Source organism: Neomonachus schauinslandi, chromosome 5, assembly GCF_002201575.2.
Source record: "Neomonachus schauinslandi chromosome 5, ASM220157v2, whole genome shotgun sequence".
NCBI classification, from domain to species: domain Eukaryota; kingdom Metazoa; phylum Chordata; class Mammalia; order Carnivora; family Phocidae; genus Neomonachus; species Neomonachus schauinslandi.
In genome coordinates this window covers 37,020,238-37,030,127 of record NC_058407.1, presented here as the reverse complement: position 1 = coordinate 37,030,127, position 9,890 = coordinate 37,020,238, and the positions used below count along the sequence as shown (strand labels likewise).

Here is a 9,890-nt window from a genome sequence, read left to right as displayed (position 1 = left end):
TTTTTTTTTTTTTTTACACTGGAGGACTTGAAGCTTGTCTACCATGCGACCCTTTAATCTACTGCAGAGGCAGGCGCATCTCTAGCCACAGCTGTGTCTTTTAGACATCAGACTCTATATCCTTCAGCTTCTAGAGGAAATACATCAAGCTCTCTTAAGTGTTTTTCCCTGAAGCTCATCTCACTTGGCTCAACTGAATTGTAATCACCCCAGCCTTCATACATGGAATGGTTACCACCTCAACCTCTGTAGAGTCTTAAAAATGGAGCTTGAACTAACGTAGGACTTATTAGTTGGATTATGTCTTAGCACTTTCTGTGAATAAAGTCTTACACCTCACTTAATTAGCCTCCCTTTAAAGAGAAAGACAGAAAGCTTCCCATTTGAATATCTGGATGCTTAAATAAAGCACTGCTTGGCATAGTGGGAGTGTTCAGAAATATTAGCTATTGCTATTATTCATCATATCTTTATTATTTAAGATTTAAGGAGGGGATTGATGAGGAGCTGCTCACAGAAAAAGAAATGGGGAGGAAAAAGTCAAAAAATATTTAAAAACCAAGACAGTGTGGTGTCATATAAGTTAAGAGAGTAAGGTGTTTGGCTTTTTTTGTTTTGTTTTGCTCTTTGAGAAGGGAGCAATCACAGTGTCAAACTTTGCAGTGAATTTTAATAAAACAGACCTACTGCATTCATCAACTGCCTACTGGTGACATCATTTTGAGCAAGGAGTCTGAGGGAAAGCCAGACTTCAGTTGCTCAAAAGTGAATAGAAAATGAAGAAAGTGAGACAGTGAGAACAAACAAGTTGGGAAATAAAGCGCCAGGAAAAGAAAAGATAGATTGGTGGCTAAGCAGAGACACAGTGTTAAGTGACTCTTTTGTTGGTCTTGTACTTTTCCTTTTAAGAAATAAATTTGAGGGCACCTGGGTGGCTCAGTTGGTTAAGCGACTGCCTTCGGCTCAGGTCATGATCCCAGGGTCCTGGGATCAAGTCCCACATTGGGCTCCCTGCTCTGCGGGGAGCCTGCTTCTCCTTCTCCCCCTCCCCCTGCTGGTGTTCCCTCTCTCACTGTGTCTCTCTCTGTCAAATAAATAAATAAAATCTTTAAAAAAAAAAAAAAAGAAAGAAATTTGAATATGTTACCATAAAAGGCAGTTGATAGAGCAAGAACAATTGAAGATAGTAGATACAGAGAAAAAATAATAATCAAAGGGACATGAGAACAAGGCATCAAAGATTTAGAGGAAGGTATTAGCCTTAACCAGAAAGGGCAATGCGTAAGATTGGAGAACAGAAGTAAATGAAGATGAGTATGAGAGTAAATAAGTGTATGGGAGTATGTGGGAAAAGAATCAGTATTGAAGGACAACATAACGAGTAGCTAGAAAAGGAATGATTATAAAGAATTTAGGACATGGGAATTACAAGATGAAATAATTAATAGTATTGCTTGGCACCGGAGATGCCAAGGGGCATTAAGAATGAAAGAGAATCACTAGATTTGCAAAATATGTATCCACTGGTAGCACACACGAGTGTATTTTTAAGAGAACGGTGATGATAAAAGCTTGATTATAAAGGTTAAAAAAGAGATATAAATAAAGTGATATAAATCATGAGACAAAAAGGCTGCTAGTGAACACCATTTCATTTGGCCAGGGGAAAATAACTAATTGGAGGAAAGAAGCATACCTCCTACCTGTGAAATGCACCTATTGATGCTGTTATTATTACTATAGATATTATCATCATTATCCTGAGCCAACCTTAACTGCACAATTTTACTGGGTAATAATGAACACTAGCACAAATTGAAAGCACTAAAAATCCTTACTCTCTACAATCTTTACCAAATTTTGCAAGTCCCTTTATTTACCTTAAAAAAAAAAAAGAAGAATTCTTAACTACACTCCGCTAAATGGTTTCCCCAAATTTTCCACTTCCTCAATGGCCAGTCTCACATGTCCCTTGATTAAGTCAAACAACATCCCTTCGTTGCTGAGAAGATAACATCTGGATCGAGCTCTTTCCTTTTCAATGAAACTTAATGCCACTGCACTAAGCATTTTATCCCTTCTCCCATCAAAGATGCTGCATCTTTTGCTCCCTCTTATTATAGTTATTCTCTTTTCTTAATAGGTGCATTTCACATTTATTGAGCATGTACTATCTATCTGTGAGGCACTGAATTGATCATTTGACACATTCCAGCTCATTTATTTCTCGTAATGATCCTATGAGGCTGGTTCCATCATTGTTTGAATTAACTACTTTGACCAAAGTCATTGAGCTAGTAAGTTACAAGCCAGAAAAGATATTTAGGTAGTCTGCCTCCAAAATAAAAGTGATTCTCTTTTAAGTGATTAAGGTGTCACTTAAATACTTTGTGTTTTAAAATGTCAAAATATAAACATATTCCTGCTCTCCAAAAGTAGCCTCTTTCAACTTAATTCCTTTTCAGGGTATTCTACTAGCATACCCCAATTTATGGAAAATGCCTCCTGATATTTTTAAATGTTCAGGGTTTCTGAAGCATATACACACACCTCCTTTCAACCACTCCCAAGAGAAGGTATCATCCCTCCTTCCAATTAAGGAAATAGAGTTTCAGAGAAGTCAAGTTACTTACCAATGGTCCCTCAGCTAATAAGTGAAACTCCAATTCAAATTCAGATCTTCTGATTCAACTTCAAAGTCTTGGCCATTCAGTTCATTACCAGTCCTTGTCCATCCTTTCTCCTCAATATTCTTTCCATTTCTATTGTCTTTCTTAGATTCAAGGCTCACAATCCTATTTCAAGTTCCCACAACCCTCTAGAACTATTACATTATCATGATGCGCTCGCTAATAAAATAATGGCCCAAGTGACTCTTTTAGCTTATATTTGTGGTAGACCAATTGCAATGGTGGTCCTTGTGCTTCAACCCTCCCTATAATTTTGCCATGTAATTTCGTATTGCTTTCCACTCTGTCTCTAGGATTGACCATGAAGTATTACCAAAAGAAGACTCAAGCAGAAGCTTAAAAAGAACTTGCTTATTTCTGCTTTGCTCTTACTCTTCTTCCATGAATATGAGAACCTGCCAGGGCTGGCCTATTGCAGGATTACACACATGGATAGAGCTCTGAGTGGCCCCAGTTGGTCCAGCCAAGGTCATCCTGGATCAAACAATAGCCAGTTAACATACAGCTAACTGGACCAACCTTCAGCTAACCAATGGCATAAGTGAGCTAGCCAAGATCAACCAATCCAAGTCAAGATCAGCTGAATTCCATAAACCCAAAATTTTGCATGAGATTTTACAGCACAGTTTTGTGTTGTTACATAACATAATTTTATTTTTTTAAGTTTTTATTAAAATTTCAGCTAGTTAACATAGTGTTATATTAGTTTCAGGTGTACAATATAGTGATTCAACACTTTCATACAATACCCAGTGCTCATCAAAGTGTACACCTTAATCCCCATCACTTATTTAAACCCATCCCCCCACCCACCTCCCTTCTAGTAACTATCAATTTGTTCATTACAGTTAAGAATCTGTTTCTTGCTTTGCCTCTTTCTCTCTTTTTTCCCCTTTGTTCTTTTGTTTTGTTTCTTAAATTCAAAATATGAGTGAAATCATATAGTATTTGTCTTTCTACATAGTATAATTTTAGTGATAGCTAGCTGATGAGTATGTTATATAATCCATCTTAAATCAAAATGGCAGGATAATACTCTTCCATTATTACCTCATCACCAGTTCACTCAAAATTCTACTGATCATTCTATATACAAACTCCTATTGTTAGCTGTCACCATATATATGAATAGGTCATATTCCTCCACTGCCACTATATAAAATTTCATTCCTACCCTACAACTCTTCAACAAAAATATCTGTCAGTTATTCTCCTTATTTGATTCTGATTTAGGATAGAAAGAATATCCTTGAATTCTTTCCAACATTTTTTTTAAAGATTTTATTTATTTATCTGACATAGAGAGAGAGCATAAGCAGGGGGAGCAGCAGAGGGAGAGGGAGATCATGACCTGAGCCAAAGGCAGATGCTTAACCTACTGAGCCACCCAGGAGCCCCTCCAAAATTTTTTGAAAATACCTCTTTAATATCACTTTCCCATGAAACTTTCTGTATTTAATCATATGTCAATATTATAGTTCAAAATTTTTTCAGTACTTCTATAAGCTTCTAGTACTATATTAATTTGGATCCATTTATATATTTTTTCTAAGCAACTCTATTTCCTAAATTCTCTGGGAGCCAAATTATGTTCCTTTTATTCCCTATCCCCTTTACAAATATATATAACAATTTAATAATACACAGAAGACCCTCAATATATGCTAAATAAAGTACTAAAAAGAATTGTAAACTTTTATAAATAATGATTTTTAAAAATGGAAAATTCACTTCTTCCCTCCCCTTTCCTTTAAATATTCTTACTAAGTATATTAGTAATTGACAAATATCTGTCCTGTTTTCAAAAAATTTAATACTATTTGATCAATATTCCTAGTAAATTATTCTAAGGCTCATTGACATACATATATAGAAATTAATTTATCTTTTGGCATTCTGAATAAACAGACACAAGTCTTTTCATATTTAATGCATTACAAATTAATTAGTTTTTAATATTTTATTTATTTATTTGACAGAGAGAGAGATAGCGAGAACAGGAACACAAGCAGGGGGAGTGGGAGAGGGAGAAGCAGGCTTCCCGCCGAGTAGGGAGCCCGATGCGGGGCTCGATCCCAGGACCCCGGGATCATGACCTAAGCCAAAGGCAGACGCTTAACGACTGAGCCACCCAAGCGCCCCAATAAATTAATTAGTTTTTACTTATGTTATTTTCTTTAATCATCACAAACTACCCTGTGAGGTGTTAGTATTAACTGATTTTTGTAGTATGGAAATCTGAAGTCCTGACGCAAGTTGATATATGAAAGAGTCACAATACAAACTAGATCTTCCTATGTCAAGTTTATTGCTCCTTCTCCATCCAAATGAATATGCATTCTGTTCTGGTTTTACTTTAAAAGCCCTCACTACGGACCTGGTACTCCACTGGTTCAGAGCATTGTAGATGATTATGATACTTTCCTATTCTTAAAGAGCATATAGTCTAGGTTGGCAAACAGGCATATAAGCAGATAATTTGATGATAAAATGGGAAATTATAAGGCTAAGAAACACAGAGGAAATGTACCTGGGGGTTCAGAGAAGGCTTCCTGGAAGAGATAAATTCTTGGTTAAGATGAGAAGTGAGGCAAAGACATTGAGGAAGAACATTACGGGCATATAGATGAATATGCATGAAGAAGATATTGGAAAAGCACAAAGTTTCATGGGCTGGAAAAGCATGAAGTTTGTGTATTATTCAAACACATGGCATGACACCTTAGCTAAAGTGGAAATGTTAGGAGATGGAAAAAGAAAGAAGTTTGGGACCAGGTGCAAAAAAAAAAAAAACCGAAAAGAATAAAGATTTGAGAGTTATTCAAGAGATTAAAAACAATATGGTCCAGTGATGATTGAATTTAGGACTTTCAGTGTCTGGGTGAGGAGACTGAGCACCATATTTGGATGGGAAATGGGAGGCAGAGGATGACTGAGTTTGAGGCACATTGAATCTGAGGTTCTATGGAACATTAAGATGCATCTGTGCATAAGAAAGGTAAAAAATTGAGTGTGTAGCTTAGAAACATCAGGCCTGGAGATATGGAATTATTAGTACTCTTTAAACACCCAGTCACATATGAAAAACTAAACACTATGGCTACAAAATACTTTACATGGTTAGGATTGTTAAAATCATTGCTACATTTGTTCACAAAGCAATGTTGAGAGAGAAAGTGACTAAAGCAAAGCACTAAATCACCAACACCTAAAAGTATTGTATAAAACATAATATGTCACAAAGTTTGACCCTGCTTTGAATTCTATCCCATGTTTGTTACAATAATTTTCATTTTTATGTTATTGTAGTAGTTTTCAATTTTACATGCTTTATTATTTTTTTTTTCACTGCAAAGGAAATTTATTTTACATATTGCTAGCCATGAATTTTTGTCGTTAGTTCACACATAAATCTGCCACTATCCAAATGGCAGGACCAGTTTATGTCCACACTTCACTCTGTATTTACAAAGAGAATTTGCACGACTTACATAAATGTAAACTCTCAGTGAAGGTTTAACAATAGAGATGCAATCTAACATCCATAATATCTGATGTTTTACAGACAGCAATGTTTTATGCCTCAAAACTCACATATATAGTTATTTTCTCCTTCCAGCTAAATATCCAATGCTAATGCCACAAAATAGCATAGGCACACTGCTTACAAAATAGTCAAAAAGATTCAAAGATACCAATTAAAGAAGAATATCCCTCTACTGCTTGCAGAAAACCTACAGCCCTTAAGGTACAGATTAGATTATTAAAAGCTTGCTTTAAAAATATGACAGGACCATCACTGTCTTTAAGGACCTGTGGATTGCTAGTGTTACTCAAATATTTATAATAGTAAAATGCAAATTAACATTGAAAAAAGTGTCAAAGTATTTGTAAAAGACTTTGGAACTATGTCCATCTAAATGTACAGGTTCATAATCTGTAACCTATAATCCCAAAACCCATATACTTCGAAAACTGATATTTCATTTTTAAGTGTGTTGCTAACTTGATTGGTGTAAAACTAGACCTGTACTAACATGAGAGATTTATGGTCTTTATTTTTCCCATGCAATGGGAATATTCATAGAATTCTCTTCAGATACGAAAATGTATAATTATGAGGTGCTTCCCAGAATCCATCTGGAGAAGTGTTCCATAATATACATCATATACATACAAAAAAATCAAGAAAATTCTGAACTCTAAAATACAACTGACCCCAGGGGTTTTGAATAAGAGATTATAGACCAGTATAATTAAAATTCAAAACTTAAAATTTTAGATTTTACTATAATCAAGATATTCAATACAACAGAATTGCTAGAATTTATTTATTGTTGTACCTTTAAGAAAAGATTTATCTGCACAATATAGTATGTATGAAAGCATTTCCAGTTTTCTCCTCTTTTCCCCAAATATATTTTGTTCACTCTTCCTTTTACAGATAGAGAAATAACTTAAACACTTAAATTATTCTTAGAATCAGTTTGATAGTGTTAGGATCCAAACTGACAGAATCAGGCTTGAATAAGATACAAAGATAATGCAGGAGGGATATATGCATAGTCCTACACATAGAACCAAGGAATCAACTTCCAACAAGAGTTTAGGGAAAATGGGAACGCATGCAGCATTTATACAACTCAATTATAAACCTCAGGTGACTACTGTCCCAGGGCATACTGAAAGTATGTTGAACTTGCCCCCACGTATAATGTAATCCTAGGCTTATAAAACACTCTATCCAGAAAGAAAAATGATTGCTCATTCTATGCTTGTCACAGAAGATAACGAATAGTGTGAGGGGTCCAGGAGCCAATTTAACACTATTAAGCAACTCATATAATCTTAAAGGAGAGTAAGCATGATGGTGATCTTTCGAAAATCACCTTATGAAGAACAGTTGCAAAGACTGAAATGTCAACCTTGAAAAATATAATAATTGGTGAAGATATGATAGCTGTCTTTTGAAATGAAGCAACTCTTTGTGTATTTAAACAAACCAGTTAGAGTTACTGAAAATACTATTGCATCTTAACACAAGATAAGCTGACTGAAAATGAAAACGACTGGAATAGGGGTTACAGGGTTTCTTGATAGGGATGTGATAAAGGACTCTAGGTGATCCTTTCCATTCTGAGAGTCTTCAATATCTCAACATCACACTTCAAGTTAATAGTACAGCTGGGTTTAGAATTTCATCAATTTTTATTATATAATTTTTAATATTCATGAAAAGATATTTGCCACAAGACATAACTTCATGGAGGGAGGTCAACTCTTCAACATTTCTATACTGTCCTTAAAGCAGAGGGCCAATCAAATTCATATTCAAAAGAAAAATATAGTGATTATTACAAATCTTATTCATATTCTATAATATTTCTCATATCTAAAACAAACACAAGTGTTCTATTCTTTAAGAAAATTGAGTCTCGGGCGCCTGGGTGGCTCAGTTGGTTAAGCGACTGCCTTCGGCTCGGGTCATGATCCTGGAGCCCCGGGATCGAGTCCCATATCAGGCTCCTTGCTCAGCAGGGGGTCTGCTTCTCCCTCTGACCCTCCCCCCTCTCATGTGCTCTCTCTCTCTCATTCTCTCTCTCTCAAATAAATAAATAAATAAATAATCTTTAAAAAAAGAAAATTGAGGGGCGCCTGGGTGGCTCAGTCGTTAAGCGTCTGCCTTCGGCTCAGGTCATGATCCCAAGGTTCTGGGATCGAGCCCCACATCGGGCTCCCTGCTCGGCGGAAAGCCTGCTTCTCCCTCTCCCACTCCCCCACTTGTGCTCCCTCTCTCGCTGTGTCTCTCTCTGTCAAATAAATAAATAAAATCTTTTTAAATAAATAAATAAATAAATAAGAAAAAAAGAAAATTGAGTCTCAAAATTAACTTTGTATATAAATAAGCTTGAATTCCTTAAAATGATATATTTTCCTATAAAATAAGATGCTTGACAAGCATATATTTCAAAAGACCTAACAATTTTAAGTTTGTGAGAATAAGGCTGAACTTCTGCCTTTTCTCTATTTTCCTCAATATTTTTTAAAGAAACTGGTTGAAATGTTTTTTGAGAAGAGAGGATAATACACGGATAATTCCAAGAATTTTTGAGCAGGTGTTAGGCATTTTTAAAGAAAGACAAATAAAATATAAATGGACAGCAGACTTCCAAACTACAATCACTTCCAAAGACAGACCACACAGCTAAAAATGGAAAATACATATTTCCAAATGTCATAATACTGTTTAAAGAGCAAGAAAGAGAAAACTAACTATTCCCATGTTCAGGCAGTTGAATGCTGATCAACAGCTGACAGGCCCATCAAAACATACATATAAAATTTTCAAAAAAAAAGAGAGACCAGACAGGAACTCAGACTTCACACTCACCATCACCAAAATACCACAAATTTGAGGTAAGATTTTTATGTGAACTAATAATCTATTTTTATATTTTTCTCACCAAAACATGCATATCATATAATTTAAGGGAAAAGATAATTATAAGAATAGAAATAAAGCAAAGCTTATTTAAGTCTTGTCACTTTTGCAATTGCAATAGGAAGGACAAATACTACCAGGAAGCATACCTGTGGCAGGGCTGAATTGAGCTGTCGCTGGAGCGAATCTCGGTCATAGATGACATCCTGCAGTCTTTGCTGGGCAAGTGAAAGGCTTTCTTGGGTCTCCCGAAGGGTGTCTAGAAGACGGTCCCTTTCATCTAGCATATTCACCATCAGCTGCTCAAAATGGGAGTCTGAGTCCGAGCCACTGCTTTGGGACCCCCTTTGGCTCATTGGGGTGTCCTCATTAATCGTGGGCATCACTTCACACATCATTGCTTAAAGGAAGTAAAGGGGAGGGAAGTCTTAGTAAAGAAACCAACTGACTCTCAACTCACCAAACTCTGCAGCTCATTAACCTAATTGTCTCTTTTTTTTCCCCTACCCACTGCCCCAACTCCAACCACACTAAATATTTTGAACTCAATGAAATATGATTCATTGACTTCCTCCAATCTATATCCTTCCCCATTTATTGATAATGTATAAAGCTCCTACCTACAAAATACAGGTTGGTTTCACCTACTTCTCAAAGATTTGGTGTTTTTGGGGGCGCCTAGGTGGCTCAGTCGTTAAGCGTCTGGCTTCAGCTCAGGTCATGATCCCAGGGTCCTGGGATCGAGCCCCGCATCGGGC

General features: G+C 36.1%; 1 protein-coding gene across 5 annotated transcripts in view; it reads right to left on the bottom strand.

Annotated features, from left to right (window-relative positions):
• The window catches only part of PPFIA2 (PTPRF interacting protein alpha 2), a 466,996-nt gene extending 457,464 nt beyond the window's left edge, over window positions 1-9,532 (bottom strand). For 4 of the 5 annotated variants that reach the window (XM_021689861.1, XM_044914752.1, XM_021689859.2 and 1 more), the window contains exon 1: window positions 9,282-9,530. In XM_021689861.1, the coding sequence (XP_021545536.1) occupies window positions 9,282-9,530 (249 nt within the window). Of the gene's footprint in view, window positions 1-9,281 lie in introns of all 5 variants that reach the window. The other variant, XM_044914754.1, reaches the window with a different exon arrangement.
• Between the last annotated feature and the right edge of the window lie 358 nt (window positions 9,533-9,890).